Source organism: Strix aluco, chromosome 16 (assembly GCF_031877795.1).
Source record: "Strix aluco isolate bStrAlu1 chromosome 16, bStrAlu1.hap1, whole genome shotgun sequence".
NCBI classification, from domain to species: Eukaryota; Metazoa; Chordata; class Aves; order Strigiformes; family Strigidae; genus Strix; species Strix aluco.
This window is the reverse complement of record NC_133946.1, coordinates 6073284-6092326: the sequence shown is the minus strand read 5'-3', so window position 1 is coordinate 6092326 and position 19043 is coordinate 6073284. Positions and strand designations below refer to the sequence as shown.

General features: G+C 43.4%; 3 protein-coding genes across 5 annotated transcripts in view; 2 read left to right on the top strand and 1 right to left on the bottom strand.

The window, feature by feature from the left end:
* LOC141931003 (uncharacterized) overlaps nt 1-18351 on the bottom strand; it is a 79081-nt gene extending 60730 nt beyond the window's left edge. The window contains exons 1-2 of the mRNA XM_074842608.1: nt 18250-18351; nt 5611-5985 (exon numbers count right to left, since the gene is read on the bottom strand). Coding sequence (XP_074698709.1) covers nt 5611-5985; nt 18250-18351 — 477 coding nt within the window. The remainder of the gene's footprint in view (nt 1-5610; nt 5986-18249) is intronic.
* Nucleotides 5239-8632, top strand: FIBIN (fin bud initiation factor homolog). Of its 2 annotated transcripts, XM_074842437.1 has the most exons (2): nt 5239-5439; nt 5527-8632. In XM_074842437.1, the coding sequence occupies exons 1-2, from the start codon at nt 5266-5268 to the stop codon at nt 5890-5892; spliced, it is 540 nt and encodes a 179-aa protein (XP_074698538.1). In that variant the 5' UTR covers nt 5239-5265; the 3' UTR covers nt 5893-8632. The 2 variants fall into 2 exon arrangements, with proteins under 2 accessions (XP_074698538.1, XP_074698537.1); XM_074842436.1 differs by having other exon boundaries at nt 5239-8632.
* Nucleotides 15464-19043, top strand: part of BBOX1 (gamma-butyrobetaine hydroxylase 1) — a 43230-nt gene continuing 39650 nt past the window's right edge. Inside the window, exon 1 of one of the 2 annotated variants that reach the window (XM_074842346.1) lies at nt 15464-15659. The gene's annotated coding sequence lies outside the window, so the exon portion shown is untranslated. Of the gene's footprint in view, nt 15664-19043 lie in introns of both variants that reach the window. The other variant, XM_074842348.1, reaches the window with a different exon arrangement.

The window sequence follows — 19043 nt, the reverse complement described above, 5'->3', positions numbered from 1 at the left end:
GCAGAACATGTCAGGTTTTAAGCTTTTTCTATTTTGTAAGAGAGGCAGAGAAGGAAAGAGAAGTTGTGGATTTTTTCAAAATCCTAAAATACATCCTATTTTACTCCTAACGGGTTAGAGGCAAGGAGAATGTGTTATCATGAATAATTAGTGAACTATGTTTCTGTAACATCTGCAAAGTAGAAGTTTTCACATACAGCCTTATAACACAGAAAGGACTGAAAATCAAACCAACATTTTAACAGCATGATATGCTGTCTCTGTAACAAACCACATTTACAGTAATGGGAAAACTTCTCCATGTGCTGGCCAATGGTGACGCTCTTTAAAGTGTTTTCATTTCCACCGAGGAAGCGTTATTATTTCCACTTCAGGAACCTTGCTGAAGGCATACTAGTGATATCCCTTTTGGGGTTCGAGGTTTTTCATCGACAGACAGGAACTGCACTAGTATAATACTAGTAAATATTCATCCCTCTTCATCTCTTTTTTTAAGTTATTTCCTACTTAGGAAGCATCCAGATACATCCCTTCTCTTTTCAAAAATAACCTGAGCACATCCTCAATTTTCTGCTTTAGGGGATTATATTTACATAAAGTAAACCAGCACCCACAACAGAGAGGGGCTGTGGTAAAATCTTTTTCTGTATTTCTCTGCCAAGGTTGAGCTCATTTTGGTGTTGGCTAAAAGCTGAAGTAGATTCAATACTAATTGCATATTCCTCCGAGATAACCAGCCGGAAGACTCTATTAGTTGCATTCTCATTAAGCTTTATACGCAATACTTCCTACAGGTACTCATGTTTTTTGAATTCAGTTTTCTGTATTGCTCATCCAAGAAGGGCCAGTGCTAAAGGACTCGGAGGACTTCATGCCCAGACACAGCTGTGGTTTCAGCCTGAAATCTGTCAAGAAAAGGTTTATCAGAATCCACCAGCTTTAAACATAAGCTAACAACAGTGTTGTTTTCTCTACAAATTTGTATTTGAGAAATCTCTTGTTCTTGAATTAAGCTCGCCTTTCTGAGAAATTCAAAATTTCAGTGTAATCACAGATAAGCATGCTGGTCCCTGAAACATTCAGTACAGTTCATCCTTCAGCATATTCATTCCTAATGTCTGCTGTATCCTAAAGTTATACTGAATGAATATTAAGTGCTTTATAAAAGTTTCATTTGACAAATCTTTTTTTTATTCTGAAGAATTTCTGGTATATTCTTATGGCAATTTTCCTACCAAAAAATGGCATTATTCTTTCCTGGGCTATTTCATGCCCACCTAACTTGATGCCATTTGAGCATTTAGTACTACACCCTACAATTAGAAATTACACACACATACTTGTTAGTCTCATGTTTAAACAAGGTATCTTTATGTCAAGCTATAGAACAGTTCACAGCAGGGAAACAGAAGCCAGTAGTCAGAAAAAAAACATTTATACCCTAAAGCCTGTGGGGCCTTTAGGACCATATAACATATATCTGTTCTCCAAATTAATGGCCATTCACATCTGAAACATTCTGATGCTGCAGAGTTTACCATCATCTGCGACAGAAATAGCAAGCACGTGTGAGCCAAGAACCAAAGATGAAGCACTGCTTGCAGAGGAAGATTATGCAAAGCATCACCTGAAATCCAGTGCTGAGCTGCGTATTTGCCATCAGTTCATAGGCAATTTCTGTTCTTAGGCTGGTTTTGGTGCTGTTGCACAGAGGTTATACAGAGTAAATTCTGCAGTTCTTTATAGTACTATAAACCTAATGCTGTTCAATGGAAAAACAATGGCTTTACCACAGCAGAGTATATCGTGCCAAGTATTTGTAAAAAGACAGTATCAGTATGCTGCTTTATTTTTGTTTCCAGTAGTTTTTCCTCGTTTTATGCAAAAGGAATTTTTAAATGCTTGAGCAGGCACAGAGCATAAAATACTGTCATGCTGAAATCAATGGGCCTTTTGACAATGCCAGGATTTCAATGAGGGCCTTCATGGGAGCATGCCACAAGGAGCAGCTGTTTCTTGGATGCATCCCAAAAGCTCCCCAGATATCTGATCTCATACAACTACCCCTATGGGTTCCCAGCAGAAAATGCAACGTTCAGCAGAAAACGGTTTGCTCTCCTCCCTGGTTCTCCCCACCCTGCGTTTTTGGTATTCCTGAGAAAATCCCTTCTGTCCTCCTTCAGTTTTATTGCCCTCTGTGCCTTCCAGATAATGCCAGAAATTACTTTTGAAAACTGACACTGATTTTTATGTTGTTATTTCAGCCATTGCTTTGGTGTTCCTGCTGCTGCTAACTGTGATGGAAATGTCTGACCCTTCAACCCAGGTCTTGATGGATAAAGGTAATTGTTACTTTCAGTGTGTGTCTTTCAAAAAAAAAAAAATCTGATTTTCATTTGTACGCACATGGTTTTATGGACAGTTTAAGGGTATTCGTATTAGATTATCTCACTGCAGTCTTAAGACTTTTGTCTTTTGGATGTGATTTTGGAACGAATAATGGCTACTCATGCACAGTGTTGTTCTGTCGGTGTGAGCCTACATCTTTTCCATTGTTTGATGCTTTGCAGTTAAAATTTAGGATTCTGTTGCATTGTAATCCTGAACCATAAGAGGTAGTGCCTCAGATCAGGCTGTTGTGTATCTTTCAGCAAGTTCCAGCTTTTACCAAAGCTGTGCCCACTGAGTCACCAAGATTGCGAATCCCGTATTGCAGACTTCCTTCAGAAGCAGACATTCCAAGTGGGTTACTTGGGGAAAGACTATTTTGATGTAAAATTTAACTAAAACTTGGATAATGCATGTTGGATTGAAAACAGCAGTGACTGGGAGTGGACAGCTGCAGCAGGGAGCGACAGACACCTCTTAATGTATCAAGAGACAGAGAAAAATTATTTACTAAGGCTGAATTTTTTACCCACTGTGGCACTGGTGAAAGCATAACCATGCTGACAAAGCCATAGTGGAGTGATTTACAGCGGAGTACTTCCATGAAGAGACCTCAAAAGTGGAGTCCACCACAACCCAAGTATCAGCCAAACCAGTCAACTGGCAGTAACACCAGCTGGGGTGGAAACTTATGCAGATAAAGTACTATGGCTGGCAAAGAATTGGGAACCAAATAAAATATTAGGTGAAAGAGGAGCGTCCTGGGAATAAAATTGTTTGAAAGAGCCCTTGTTGGCAAACACAGACCAAGGACAAATGCCAAGCAGGCTCAGTTGAATAAGCTTTAAACCCTTTATAGAAAGCTGAAGCACAAAAGCTTAGCCTAATCCAACCTATTTCTATGAGTGTTTTCTGAACTTAATTACAAATTTAAAGTGTTTCCAAATGTGTGGAGTGTTTCTGTTTGGATAGCTTGTCTGGCCTGGGTTCTCAGTGCAAAAGAAGTTGCCTGGACTCTGCAAACATTGCTCACCTTGAGGTGCATGTGTGCATGGTCTTAACTGACTCTGGGGCTTGGAAAGTCTACTTAAAGCCATTGTAAGTGAAGGGTTCATCTATTATCCTTGGTGTCTCTGGGTTAGGCTTTTGTTGGTTGGCTGAGTGGTTGGGTTATTTTTTGCTCTTGTTTCTTGGTGTTGCTAGTCTTATGACCTCCTGCGCTTACGTAAAGCGCTTCAGTAGGCTCTAAAGTCAATACTTGGGAACGGTGATAGCACAGGTTATCGTTAAGTATTGAAGGCCACACTGACAGTGAGAACTTGCATATGGGGCTGCTGTGTCGTACCTTAAAGGGCCTGGCCGCGTAGGTTTAAGCCCATCATTGAGCTCCCAGGAACCTATTGACCTACCTGTTGGTAGCGGGGGCACCTGGGAACACAATCAGCAGCCGGCCACCGAAACTAGACCTGTGGAGCTAGGGGCCTCGCTGGAGCCTCTCAAGGAACTGCAAGCAAAGAAAGGAGCAGCTTGTGGAGCTCAGCACACTTGAGCTTGAGAAAAACAGCTGGGCTCTACAGCAGCTATTTGCTTCCTAGCTATTTGCTAGAGGCAGGATAGCTTATGATTACAGAATGAAGCCACTGTGAGGGAAGGGGCTCAAGACTCTGCATTTGAAATGCAGGTGTTAAAGTCAAGGTAGCAAAAACGGTAGAGCCCCATAAAGGCTCTAACCTACCATGCCCAGCATAATAGTGAAAAAAAGCAGAGATACAGCATAAGCATCTGGCCTATTTCCCAAGAAAGTTAACTGTAAGCATCATAATTATTTACAACAGGCAGAAAGTATCAGGATGATAGCTAAAATACTTACATTAAAGAAGTGATACAAACGTTTTTGCGTGCAAAGCCCTCAAGAACAGCAGTGTGAGTTTTAACTCTGGATGACTGCAGGATTTGGTATAATCTGCTAGCTGGTGATTTTTTCCATGAAAGAGGAAAGATGATGTGAAAGGAGCTGGTAACTTTAAAGACCCTTTCTTTTTGTGATCTCACCTTGATTTAACAACTCAAACACAGTAAGGTTGGATTTATACTAGCTGAGTGCAGGGTTCAAGCCGGCTGTAATCTAACTACTGGATTCGCAGAATATTCTTTCATGAAAGAGAAACGCTTAAAATTTTACACAGCCAGCCCTGTAGGATGAACTCGATTTGGATTTTCCTCAAATGCATCTGACGTTTTATTTGAGAATAAATTTTGTGTTTCGTTTCCCCAGCTTTACCCTGCCAAGGTTTCTTGCATTACAAAGTATATTGCATTTCATATACTACATATATTACAGATATCGCAGATATGCGGGAACTTGCCTCTTTTTTCAAGTTTTTCCTCGGTGACAAACCGCGCGGCCCGAGCGCCTGAGCGCGTGTGCAGCTTTGCGAACTCCCTCTGCCCCGCGTTTGGGGCGAAAATCAGAGTATTCGCAAAGCGGTCCTTCCTAGGGGAAAACCAGACAAGCGGAGCAATCCCGGGTTGGGGGGGGGTGGTCTATTAAGGGGAGAAAGGTGTCCGTGTCTCCCCCCCTTCCCACCCCGAGGGGGCGATGCCCGGGGGCGGTGCCCGCCGGGGCCCGGTGCCCGGGGCGGGGGGCGGCCCGTCCCGGCGCGGGGGCCGCTTCCTCCTCGGCGGGGCAGCCCGGCTTTTAAAGGCGCTGCGGCCACCACCGCCGCCCCCAGAGCGCCGCCCGCCCGCCCGTCCCGTCTCGGCGCGGAGGCGGCCGTGCCCGCGGGCGGCAGCGACAGCGTCGGGGGGGTCCGGGGGAGCCCGATGGGGCGGGGGCAGCGGCAGCGCGGCGCCGCCCGGCCCTAGGCTGCCCGCAGCATGCCGGCCGCGCTGCGCCTGCTGTGGCTGGGCTGGCTCTGCAGCCTCTGCCGCGGGTACTTCGAGGGCCCGCTGTACCCCGAGATGTCCAACGGCACCCTGCACCACTACTTCGTCCCCGACGGGGACTACGAGGAGAACGACGACCCCGAGCGCTGCCAGCTGCTCTTCAGGGTGAGCGAGCAGCGGCGGTGCGGCGCGGCGGCGGCGGGCGGCGGGGGGCTGAGCCTGCGGGAGGAGCTGACGGTGCTGGGCCGGCAGGTGGAGGACGCGGGCCGGGTGCTGGAGGGCATCGGCAAGAGCATCTCCTACGACCTGGACGGGGAGGAGAGCTACAGCACCTACCTGCGCCGCGAGTCCGCCCAGATCAGCGACGCCTACTCCAGCTCGGACCGGTCGCTGAGCGAGCTGGAGGGCAAGTTCCGCCAGGGGCAGGAGCAGGGGGGCCGGGAGGAGGCTCGCCTGGGCGACAGCTTCCTGGGGCTGCTGCTGCACGCCCGCGCCCTGCTCCGGGAGACGCGCCACATCTCCAGCGGGCTGCGGGACAAGCACGACCTCCTGGCCCTCACCGTCCGCAGCCACGGCGCCCGCCTCAGCCGCCTCAAGAACGACTATCTCCGCGCCTGAGCCGGGACCCACCGCCCGCCGGCGGCGAGGGCCAGCGGCGACCCAGGCCCCCCGGAGGACGCGGCACCGGGCTCTGCCTGGAGGAGGCACCTCCTGGCGCAAACACCTCCTTCACCCTGGAAAAACTTATTTATTACACGTGACTTCCTAAACAGATAGCGCGCTTCTGTAAGCCGGGAGGTATGTTTAAGTTAATATCCCATATTTAAAAAAACCAGCCCGCGGTACGCCGTTCGTCTTCGGGTCCAAGCGGAGCACGCTTTCTCGCCTCCGATGCCCCGCCGTCGGGTTACGGCCGCCGGTTCTCCCGCGGCTCACCTGCCGCAGCCGGGGTGCCCGCGGTGCTCGCCAGCCGCGGCCGGACTCGCGTGCAGCAGATGCTTCAATTGCTTTTGTTGGTACTGCCCTTCAGGGTGAAACCTCTGGCCCTCTGTTAACTTCCTTAACCTTTTGTAACGGTATGTATTCTACGCACGTTAAACATTGTTCTACTACGTAACTCAAAGCTGTGATTTCCGTTTGCGTTTTGAAAGACGGGAACTGTTCCGGCAGGATTTGTACTCCTCCAGGCTTGCTTATCTGTGACTCTTAAGCTATCGTAACCCCAAGAGCCAGCCAAAAAGGCTTATGTCAGATCCTGAAAATGCTGATGCGGATTTTTGTAGTAAGAAGAAGGAGCCCTAGTGGCGGTTGTAGTTTCAGATCCCAAATTTGAGAGCCAGGTTTTTGTAGAGCGCGTTTCTAAAGCAGACAAAAAGGTTGTGTCTGTGCCAGCACAGTGACATTTCTTGTCGGTGCCTTAGTACTTTTGCTAGCAAAGCTATTAATAAAGTTATTTGTGCTCCTAGACAATAGCAAAAGTGCCTAGTGGGAAGGAGGAGGAGGACTGTTTGGGTTTTTAGACTCACTACTATTTAATTGTCAGTTGGGGGTAATATGGCTACTGGGTTACAGATACTGCAGGCAGAATCACTGTTGGGGTGAAAAAAGTTCATATGTTGTTTTAATAAATATTTGAAAGCAATGTTAAAGCATATTTTTTTCTTTTATTGTTCTGCTTGAGATGCTCTGGATTTAAAACATGTTGTTGTAATTTGTCTTTTCAGCAAAAAATTGCAAGTATGTAGATCCTGCCAAATGAAATAACGTGCTTTTTAGTTAAAACAAATAAAAATTTACAGACTCAAGAGGTAAGCAAGTTTCATTAAAAGTGATGATACAGAAGAGCGTGTAGGGTGGATTTTTTTGAGTTTGTAAGCCCTTTTAAGAAAGTCATGGCACTGGAGGAGAAGCTGTTTGATGTACATTTGAGGTCTGAACCCTACTCGCGTTCAGTTGTACTTTTATCTGCAAACCATCCAGTCGGTAAGTTACTCAGTGATGCGGTGGGTCAACATAAGTCACCTGGGATGAGAGCGCTGGAAGCACCCGGGAAACGTCTGGTGAAGGTATGTGTTTACAGAACCTCTGGACCATCCAGGCAGCTCGCTTTTGCTAAAGGCAGCGAGGTGTAGCTCCTAGCAGGATACTTTAGATGTCAGTTTGCACCTTTAGATCCCCAGTATCTTTGAAGATCTGCCTGAAAAAAATGAAACATTGATTAACTTCAGTGGAACTACTTGGTGTTATTTTCAAGTACGTTGTCAAGTTAGAATGTATGACAGGTTGTGGCTCTTAAAAATAAATTTCTTTGTGATACTTTCCTTGCCACTAGAGTTAGATAGAGCAACACAAGAGCGAAAAGGGCCAGATGTGAGTCACCGAGTCCTGTCTGCCCACTGTCACAGCAAACCATAGAGCATTTCTGGGATGGACCAAGCTCTAGAAGTGCCTGAGGGTTTCATTCACGTCCAGTCTCTCCTTTCTCTCTGAATCTCACCCATTTAGAAGGAGGTGCCAAAGATGTCACACGGTTCCATTTGTGCCCAGATGCTTCTTAAAAGGAGTTTTAGTCTCTGCTTACCCACTTTCTGAGTCATTGGTTATAACATGAAGTGTAAACATCAGTAAACAAACTAAAATGGCAGGCCATGCTAGTTTTTTTGCTATATGAGAGCAGTATTCAAGTCCTAATAGAAAAATAGTAGTAGTAGTAGTAGTAGTGTAAAACACAGCTTCTCGAATATGCTTTAAGCAGCTTGGCTATTCTATTTACAGTAGCAAACTTTTAGTCAAGCTCAAGCTATCCCAACGTATGCAGGACACCAAGAGAGTAAATGTTTGCAGAGTGCTTACTTTTCAAAGCAGGTTATGTGACCTGTGGAGATTTACAGTGTAACTCATTCCGCTCGATACCCCCGTCTGTAAGTTGTCACCTAATGCAACATGACCACGGTTCTTTAAAATACGCACTAAACTTTCATATGATAAATATGAATATTTTGATAAATATCTCCACTGATTTGTTTCAGCAAAATACAAACATTTTTATATTTGAAATTGAAATAAATTCAGAGTTTTGCTCTGTAACATTGATTATAAAAGGTTTTAAATGTTCTTTTTCAAAAAGAAAATGTGTACATCTGAGTCTGGTCTATGTGTAAGCTCACATGTTTAGTAAAATGGTCAATCTTTAGTAGGTTTGGTGAGGCCAGTACAAAAGTCTTTTAGGACATTTAAGTCTAGAATTTGATGTACATCATTTTGGCTGGTTTAAGCAAATGTATATATTAAATGTATCCGTTAAATGTATCAATTTTGAGTCAGAGCTGACAAATTAAATGGCTTTTATAAACCTCCAGTGCCTGCAAGAACTCAGTGTTTAGTGTTATCCAGCAGTTTAAAGTTTTACATTCAAAATAGTTCTTTAAAAACAATGAAAACTGTATTGCAATCCTCTTTGCAATCTTATCTTTTTTTCTGCTTTTCCTTTTTTATCGCATAAAACTTATTTAATTAGAAGAGATGAAGATTCTTTGGGTTTATACAGTCTATTTCAAATAGTAAAGGCCTTTTTATTGTTGAAAACTCAGGAGTTTTAAGCTGAGAGCTTTAAAAGGATGAGTAGCAGCTCTTTTGATCCAATAGCTTCTCCTGTTGTGTTTAAATATTGCATCCCTAGGGGGGTCTTTTTTTCTTTGTTGTTTTTTTCTTTTTTTTTTTAATGCAGAAATTAGCCCTAAGTTTAAGCTGACTTGGTCTTTTTTTTGTGGTGTTCTGGAGATTCTCAAAATATATATTGTTTTCTGAATTTATTAAAGAGATGATGGTACTGAAGAGCAGATGACAACGTTTTCTGAAAAAAATAAGTAATGCAGCTGGAACAGTCATAGAGAGCTTACTTAAATTTTCTTTGCCACTCAGCCTGTGAGTTAACTCATGAAGAATCCAAGTAAGGCATTAAGAGACACACCTCCACACCTCTTCAGGTAACTTATTTTTGCAGGCAGTGCTCTGCTGTGGACATTCTCACGTTTACTGATGCGCACATGGAGGGAGAAGCTCAGAGTGTGAACACAGAGCAAACCGTTCTGTCTCACATCAGCACTGATAAAAGCTTGGGGAAGAAAAGGCTGTGCTTGCCTTGTGACGTGTCAATGGCTAGGAATTTATGGGGGGGCTGGGGTGGGGTGGTGCAAATTGTGGCCTTCTAAATGGCAACTTTCAAAGTTTCACAGATTGACCGATCCAGGACCATCCTGAGAAACAGAGAAGTTGAGGGAAGCTTTCAAAAACCTGCTAAGTCTCTCACAAATCCTATGCATGTGCCAAGCCGGGTGTATGAATTGTCTGATGCAAAGTTGTTGCTGCTATAGGTTGCCATGTGCTCAGATGCTGGTTGCAAGAAGGGTACCTCAGAAGCAAAAAATATACTTGCCTTAGTCAACAGAAACAACCTGGCGAGCTACAGAGAAAGCATCAGCTCTGGTTATAATCTTAGCTAGAAAAACATGTATTTTGTGGAGAAATTCTATTGGGTGCATCTGTTGCTGTTGGTGTAGCAGTTTATTTAGATGGGCTTCATGTTACTTTACCAGCTTCTTGTTCATGCTTCTTGGGTATCGCTTTTGTGATTGGTAAAGAAATTTTCAGCTAACACTGAAATGTTGTTGAGTGAAATGTATTTGACAGCCATTATTCCTGAAGTAAATCCTGTATGTTCAAAATCTGGCATTTTTCTACCTTTTAAAATGTATTTTTACTTACAGCGCATTGGGGAATTTATTTTCTATTACTTTGATTTTTGGCGAGCCATTAGCAAAAATGGAACAATTTGTGGGTCCGTATTTCATTCCTGAAGTATGTGAAACTGGCAAAAATAGACCCCACTATGTGCTTTTTTTAAAAGTTTTTATTAGAATATATATGTATAAAAATACTATAACTCTGTGCTTATTTTATTTTCTTCATAAAGTTGTCATCCTGCCTACAAGATCAGTTTACAACTGGAAAAGGTAGAAGTTAATGACTAATTCTGTAACTAGAAAAACATATGGTCTCCATAATCATTATATTTTTAATGATGTGGCTTGGACAGAGTCATTCATGGCTTGTAGAGTCATTCGTCCTTGAAAACTGCCTTACCTTGGGGAGGTATCGCTGACGGTCTCCAACATGCCATTAGCATTCTTTCATAAGAAAAGACAACGCCAAGCGTATCATATTTTCTCAGATGACAACCTTCCTTGGGCTGTATGTATACTTCTTTAAAGTGCTTAGAAACTGCCTATGTAATAGTAATTGTTCATGTCTTTCTTTAAGAGGGGGAAAGAAAAGTCCATAGAGAAGGTTGGCTTAGGGATAGATTCATTATCCAGTGCTAGATATTGACAACTGCAGGATGACCAAAAAAGCTATGTACTTGATCGTATTTTCCATACTTTTTCCATGCTGCAAACATTTCACTGCAACAGAAGTCACTAACATAAATTAGTTTTAGTGTAAATAATAGAGACTTTACTATAGACAGACCGTCCAAACTGCAAGATGCTTTTTTCTGTCTACTTATCTTCTCAAAAATAACGTGACCAAGATTTTCAGTTTAGTGCTAGGTCCAAGATAATTAGTTCAGCGGGCCTTTGGTCTTAGGTTCTCAGCTATTTTACTTAAATTTATCTGAGAGCTTGCTATGCCTTTACCTGGTTAATGATAAAGAATTCTTTCCACTACACTTTCTGTCTTGACAGCTCTTTGGTTAATCAAAAGCAGTTAACTTTTCTTAATAGCAGGCTTTGACCTTTTTTTATGAATATGAATTTGTTTCTAATTTAATATGATTTAACTGAGATTTGTATTAAAATTCAGAGTAATATGAGTGCATATCTTAAATATCTTGCCAATTATTTTTATGTTTTGATGCTTTCTTACAAAGTAATGTACTTATTAACTCTGGATTCTAACAGAGGCACAACAAAACACAAGCTACCTCATACGGGGTCAGCGCACAAGTCAGGATGCTATTAGGTTTGTAATTTTAAATAATATCTTGCATATCCTCTAATTTCAGAAGAGCGACCCTAGAAAATATTGAGTGAATGAACAAGAGGTAAACCACTTTACCTCCCCCAACACTGGATCACAACAACCACGCCCAGGTTTTTTTTCCTGATTTGAGTGCAGAGGAATAAATCTGACTGTGTGCATCAAGAATGAACTGAAGTTCACTCTGTGCTCATTTACCCTAGAAGCTAATTTGCAACCAGGCCAAGCTTTTGTTTCTAAGATTTACATTTCTGCGGCAATTAGGGTTTCCAAAAAGCCAGGCATTCCCCTGTGCTACATATATATTGATTTATAGCTTCTATCCTAATCACCTTTCTATTGTGTCTGGTTCCACAACCATATGCAGGGTGCATGGTATTTATTTGCTTGCATAGTCTTACCGAATTTAATATTAATTCCTCTACATTTCTAAGCTACATTTCAGTCTGCCCTGCTGCGCAGACGTCTCAGGCCTGCTCTGAGATGCTGCTTACAGCACGTGTGCAGATCTGAAGCTCACAGGACCAGGAAAAGACCATTATTGTTGGTATGTCTGACTACACTGGGAATGCTGGTCTAGTTCATAGCCTTTTACTGTCATGTCAGGGTAACCAATTTATTGGAGGAACATCAGAGTTTGATTCCTAAGCATGTTCTGCTTCTCATGCTCTTTGCGTGTTAGCCTGTGAGTTTAAATTTTGCATGCCCTTTACTTCCTAATTGCTGTCAACCTTCAATTTATTTGGCAGTAACTTACTGCGTAGACTAGTAGTCACACAGAAACCTACGGCGTAGCCCCCATGGTATCGTACTTCCCTGTATGAATGATAGCGACAGAGGAAAGCCCAACAGGAATCAGTGAACTGATCTTGCACTACAGGATTCAGCAAAATGATGTTGTGACAGTAAAAAGGCACATAAATGTACTGTAAAATAAATAAGGTCCAGATTTTCATTATACAGCACTTCTGACATACCTCTTCTAAAATTCTTTCTTTTATAGATACTCAGCAAATACAAGAACAACACTAATGATTCATATTTTGCTGAGTTATGTCATCTTGAAGGCAGTTTGTTTTTATTTCCACTTGGATAGGATACTTTTCCACTTGTGTATTATGTAACACTCCTTATAAAAATAGAGACCCGGTCTTGCAAACACCTCCAGTTACCGAATGAGACTTATGACCATTTCAATTCTCACACCCTCCTTATTATGCTCATAATACTTCAATGTTCCCCTTTTGGCTTGAAAAAAAATCTCCATTCTTGGTCTACGTACAGCTTTTCTTCCTAAGGTCTAAACAAAATTTCTTCTTGTTCTTCTTATTTCAGCCTGATGGGGTTTTATAGGTATGCTTATATACTTAGTTAATGTTAATAACAGATTTCACTCACTAAAAAGCTCTAAATATATTATTTAGATGCAACTTACTTGGTTTGTTTCTCCAAACTTGAAACAAATTGATTCACTTGATTCTCCCTTTGATCAGTAAAACTAAAAAATTAATTATAAATATATACAATATAAAATGTTTTGTTTCAGCCAGTATGAATTTAATAAGGTATGCCCTGGTTCTAAAAGAGAACAAAGAAGAGAAAATACTTGAGAAACCTATTGTTAATGTAATAGGTTGCAAAGCCAACAGCGTAAGAGTCAGAAAATTAAAACCTGTGGCTTCTCAAGCAACAATCTACATTCAGCATAGGCACAATGTTCACACTGACATTTCTTAAGAGCTACTACCTGAGATTAGCGATTGACACAAGGAATAAGTTATGTACTCTTTATAAAATATCTGCAGGTACAGAATTATTTGTTTGGGTTTTTTGTAGTGAAGAGTAATTAAAACTCTGGAATAAATAAATAAAGCAATTTGTAAACAGTAGATATAAAAGGAACCCAATTATCTGCCAGACATCCAATCTATCAAACCTTGAAAATAATTTAGAATTTCCAAGTTCCCAGTTTCAAATAAGGTGGGAGGGAGGTATACATTAGTTACTTTTGAAAAATAAAAAAACTAGGAAGACAGCCATGACAATCAAGAATATGTGTATTCCATAGAGAAAATGAAAAAAAAAAAAAAAAAAAACCAACAAGGCAAGAATGGGAAAGAAAGGTGGAAAATTATTTTGGGACCTAATTTGAAAGCAACTAATTCCTACCACTCTTTCCTTTAAAAGAAAGTAATGCGTCCAACTCCATGCATTACAGCACTGCTTTGGCATGTGAAGATTGTTTTTTATTGAAGATGTTGAATGATAACTACCAACAAAAATATTTAATTTCCTATAAGTCGCAGAACCAGTCTTAGCCCTTTTTAACTGCCAAAATACTTAGACAGTCTCTAAACAGTCATTGAATATTTTCACTTCTGCATGTGCTTGTTTCCATCCAACTAGCCAACTTTTCATCTTTGTGAATGCTTTACTGTCTGTGAAAAGTGCTGCTTAGGCAACATTTATGTTGAAGGTTTTCCCTTTATTGGTTATATACTGAGGCACCGGGACTTTTCTGGGTGCTTTGTGCACCACAGCCTGGACACCGAGTGTCCAGTGGAGCAGGTGCCTCTTGCACAGCTGGGAAAAATCTTCCCATCGGGAGGAAAATAAAGGTTTTCCTCTTCCTTTTTAGTTCAGCTCTTCTTTTTCATGTCAGTCATGCCACCAGCTTATGCATAGTGAAGAAGGTGGGGATTCTGGTCCGGTACAAGCTGAAAACTTGAAGACCAACATGGGCCAGTCCAGCCGAAAACTGGTAGGTGCTATGTCCCACCATTGCCTTCAACTACACCAGCCATATTTCTGTCTGTTAGAACTTCCCTTCCTTCTACCATGAGACACACTGTTCAAATAAATGCAGCATTAACATATTTGCCAGCCAGAAGGTATTGGGCACTAAATAATGAGGGTATGTTAATGCTGGTTGTAAATTTATACCCAAGAAGTTCATCTGCCTGAAGCTTACTGCTCACAAAATTTGCTTGACAGTAAAATCATCTCATAGAATCATTTAGGTTGGAAAAGACCTTTAAGATCATCGAGTCCAACTGTTAACGTAACACTGCCAAGCCCACCACTAAACCATGTCCCTAAGCACCACGTCTGCACGTTTTTTAGATACCTCCAGGGATGGTGACTCCACCACTTCCCTGGGCAGCCTGTTCCAGTGCTTGATAACCTTTTCAGTGAAGAAATTTTTCCTAATATACAATCTAAACCTTCCCTGGTGCAACTTGAGGCTTTTTCCTCTCATCCTATCACTTGCTACTTGAGAGAAGAGATCAACACCCACCTTGCCACAACCTCCTTTCGGGTAGTTGTAGAGAGCAATGAAATCCTCGGTCATCTCTTCTCCAGACTAAACAACCCCAGTTGCCTCAGTGGCTCCTCCTAAAACTTGTTCTTTAGACACTTCACCAGCTTTGTTGCTCTTCCCTGGACACGCTCCAGCACCTCAGTGTCTTTGTTGTAGTGAGGGGCCCAAAACCGAGCACAGTATTTGAGGTGCGGCCTCAGCAGGGCTGAGTACAAGGGCAAGATCACTTCCCTAGTCCTGCTGGCCACACTTAGTTCTGATACAAATCTGCACCATTAACCCGGAGGGTACAGACAAGGGTGGTGCCATCTGAAACAGCAGGGATGTTTTATGCCACAGCACAGGCTCTGTTTGGCCATAGTTCCGCTAAATCTTGCATGTAAAGGCCATCTTTTGTGTACAGTGATGTTTACCGTAGGCTACATCTGGCATGTAAAAATGTTAGTTTGTTTTCTTTCTTTCATTTTTTTTCTCTTCTGTTGTAAGGGCATGTGGCTCATCACACCCAGCGGGGAGAGCCCAGACACTCTGGTATATTTTTTCCCAGCTCCTTGCTTTGGTCTCGTGGTCCGAGGAGGGTTCTTTGCCTGATGTCTCTCCCCACCAAAAACTGGGAGCCTGAAGGGGCTGGCAAGTGTTTGTTACAGTGGGGAGAAGTAGCCACGGGAAACGATGGCTTTTTCCAGCCCTTCTTCTTTTCACCCCTTCATCTCCAAATCAAGGCCAAATGCCTTTTTTAAACCCGCCCCTCAGTCAAGCGCAAGCGAGGTCATGCGGCGGCAGGCAGGCGCCAGGCGAGCCCAGTGCTCTCGGGTGTTTTCAGGGGACTAAATTTAGGAAAGGCCCCGCTTAAGCCTGAAGGAGATCCCCGAGCCGAATTCCCTGGGACACACCCCGCGGGGGTGGGCCGCTGCCAGCGGCGTTACCCAGCGCTGCCCGCCGCGGGAGGGCCTCCCCGGGGCCGGGCCGGGCCGAGCTGGGCCGGGCCGGGGTGACCGGGCGCCCCGCGGCGGCGGGCGGGCAGGTAGGTAGGTAGGTGAGGGAGGCCCGGGCCGGGCCGGGGGCGGGAGCGCGGCCTCCGCGGCCCTGGGCCGGTGCTGGGGGGGACAGCGGGGGCGCAGGGCGGGCGCGGAGCCGCCGTGGCCGGCAGCGCCCTCGGCCGTACCGTCCCTCCCGGCCCCCGCCGCGGGAGCGCGGGCCCCGCGTCCCTCACGCTTCTCCGAGGAAAGCGCCTCGTGTGGCGCTCGCAGCCTGGCTCCTCGGCGGCAGCCGCCTGCGTAAATGAGCTTCCTTGTCGTTTAATTAGGCTAATTTAGAAGATGGACGGCTGGAGCGGGGCTGCCGCGGGACTACCTGCAGGAATCCTTCAGACAGGGTCTCTTCGGGGGCTTCGTACGCGGTCCCGGGCAGTCGAGAAGTAACATAAACGTGCGGGGTTTCTTCCCTTTATGGTACCTACTTGCCTTGGTTCTGCTGCAGTCTGAGAGAACAGCATCAGGCAGATGTTTTCCTGCAGAGGCTTTTTGGTGTCCTTGTACACAAGATGGTGTAATGCAGCCGTGCAAGTAAAGGCACTACACACACTGTATTTACTTTAGGGTTATTCTTTTTCTGAAGTTTGCATTAATTTTTGACTCGGCCATACTTAGAAGTTATAAAACAGTTCAAAGGGAGGCCAGTGCAGGCTCCTTCTGCAGTTTTTATGGATCTGTGTTAAATTCTGCTACATCCTACGTGGAGCTGGTTACATTGACCAGCTTCTGATGCAGCAAACTGGTTTTAAGGCATGGCTGAGACTTGGTTATGATACATTAATTATACCTTTCATTTCTCTGCAGCTTCTTAACCTTGTGTGAAGAGAACATGTTATTCAAAGTAGCTCAGCTGTCTTAAAGTGCCATGAGCCAGAATTAACTTTTAAGCAGCTGTGCAGGTGAAGCTGACAAACATACAGCAAACAGGGGAGTCTGGATGAGGTCTGGAGGGGTGAGGTTTGAGGAAACTGAAGGAGACAGATTTTTGATAGAGAGAATAGTGAGCACTATCTTTTAACTGGAGAGCTGGGGAAGGCTGAAAGCATAGCTTACAGGTGATGGGGATCACCTTAAATCATAATTATCTGTCAGCATCCAGGCTGACCCTCCACATGTTGCTGAGGGTTATGAGTGAATAATGACAAAGTTGACACAAAATCCATGAACCTGAGCCTGGGACAGTGTTCAGATGGGATGGTGTGACTCATAGGAGCTATTGGTAGTATTTGTTTTAAACTATGCAAATCTGAGATCTGATAACTGAGAGCAGAGTTACATATGGTGTCTTCCATGTTCATGCATCCAGTTCAGAGACAAGAAACGTGAAGAGCTGTGATGCAGAGAATCTGCTTTGCATTATCAGTTGCTCTTTGATTTGACTGTGGTTATGAGCATGCTAACTTTAGGTGAACCAGTGAGTTCTGCTTGTAGTTTAGTACAGAATGAAATTTCAAGTGTAAAATAGCAGCACAGGGATAAGTGTCTGCCTGAAATTTTTGAGGGAGCAGGGGGATAAAAACTCCTGGAACTCTTGCTGGTAATTTAGCCTCTTAATTTGAGATTACCATTCTACTTTTATGTAAAAATGAAAACAAAACAAAACAGAACAAAACAACCCACCAGAAATAGCAAGGCAAACCGCTGAACAACTGTCAAGAATTGAAAAACTCCTGAACGCAATAAGAAAATCCATGTTGTGTGATGGATTCCGTTAAGCATCTTCAGTAGACTCCTAGAACAGGACACATGTTATCTGCAGTGGCCTGGCACCATCAACACCAGGCACTTGAATTTGTTTTTCTTTAAGAGCAGCTCAGCTGTCTTGGAATCTGGGCGTTTTGAGACATAAAGTTGTATTTCTCTAGCATTTAGTATTGTGTCCTAACGTAAAGGTTTTGGGAAAACAGCGGTATAAGCTGTATAAGCAGTAGTTATAGTTGTGAAAGTGATCAGGAATGGAAGTGGTCATTTTGCCCATTTACACCATTTATAGATACACTTACTAGTAAAGGGGGAAGAATGTTTTTTTCATCATCAAGTAGGAAGGTAGTAGTGAGCTTCTGTGCAGTACTTTTAAACGTGCAATTTCAGGATTCTCTGGAAGAGTTCGAGTTCTTCACTGCGACTCACCTTAATATCCTATACATGTCCAATGTAAAGAAAAATCACTTAATTAGAAATCAGGAATAACACACAGCTTCCAGACAAATCCACCCAGTCCAGGGACATCTTTCCTTTCCTTACAGCATGCTGGAAACGGGCAGAGCATCAGACAGGGCTTTCTTCTTCATGTAGCAGCTAGGGGCCTGCTAGTGCTACTCAAGGAATATTCCATCCCAGCTCTATGCATTCTGTCATCCATTGCATCAGGAAGGAGGAATGCCAGCACCAGGCTGCCTTTGTCATTCCAGCAGGAGCTGTTGGTTACCCTTGCTGGTTTGGAGTGCTGGAGGCTGGTGGTCCCTGGGATGGTCACAGAAGCTGTTTGCTGCATCCACGACCTGCAACTGGTTAATCTGGCCGTCCAGGTTTTACATGGTGCAGGTGAGAAAGAGGGGGCTTGATGTGCCTGACACTCACCTGGCGCACAGGTCCCAGCTGGAAAGGTTGAGCACCATAGTAGATAGTGAGAAATCCCCAGTTGGTATGAAATGCCTTGTTGGAGTAGTCCAGTGAAGACATGCTGGGTGGCCTCTGTGGAGAACTTGACCCAGAATACTCTACTACCCCACTGATGGAAATTGGAAAAAATCCTGCAGAAGGGAGAAGTTTCTGCTATGATGCTGTGTGTATGGGACAAACACTAGACTTGGGGAGCTATTTAATTTGTGTATCTAAGAAAAAAAACATATAGAAGGCATGCTGTAGTAGATATTTTTAACCATTGTCATCTGGGTTTTCATTTTAATAATGACACTATGATATGACTAACTCAAGGAAAACAATAAACAGCCTTTTTATTGTTACAAGATTTCTCTCAGTAGGTGGCTAACCCAAACAATTGCTTTACAGCAAAGACAGAAGCAGAAGTTTAATGCAAACACTGTGGTGTATTTAAATAGTAAATGCTTAACTTCCCCACAAGGGAAATCTTTTTGCTGTAGTAATTTTCACGGCTTCCTCTTGCATAACCAGCAAACTGAATAATACTGGAGCTGGAGGGCCTGATTCTCTTCTAATTAACAGTGGTGGTATGCAGGTATAAGTTCATTGACTTCAATAAATAGACATAAATGAAAGAGCTGAATATGTCTTGGGGCAGAGTAACAGTAGACAAAGTAGATTTGCATAGTAAAAAAGCCACATATAAGGATCTTTGTTAATATTGCAAAGTGTCCAGTGGAATCGTTTCTTATCCTGAACATATCGAAGGG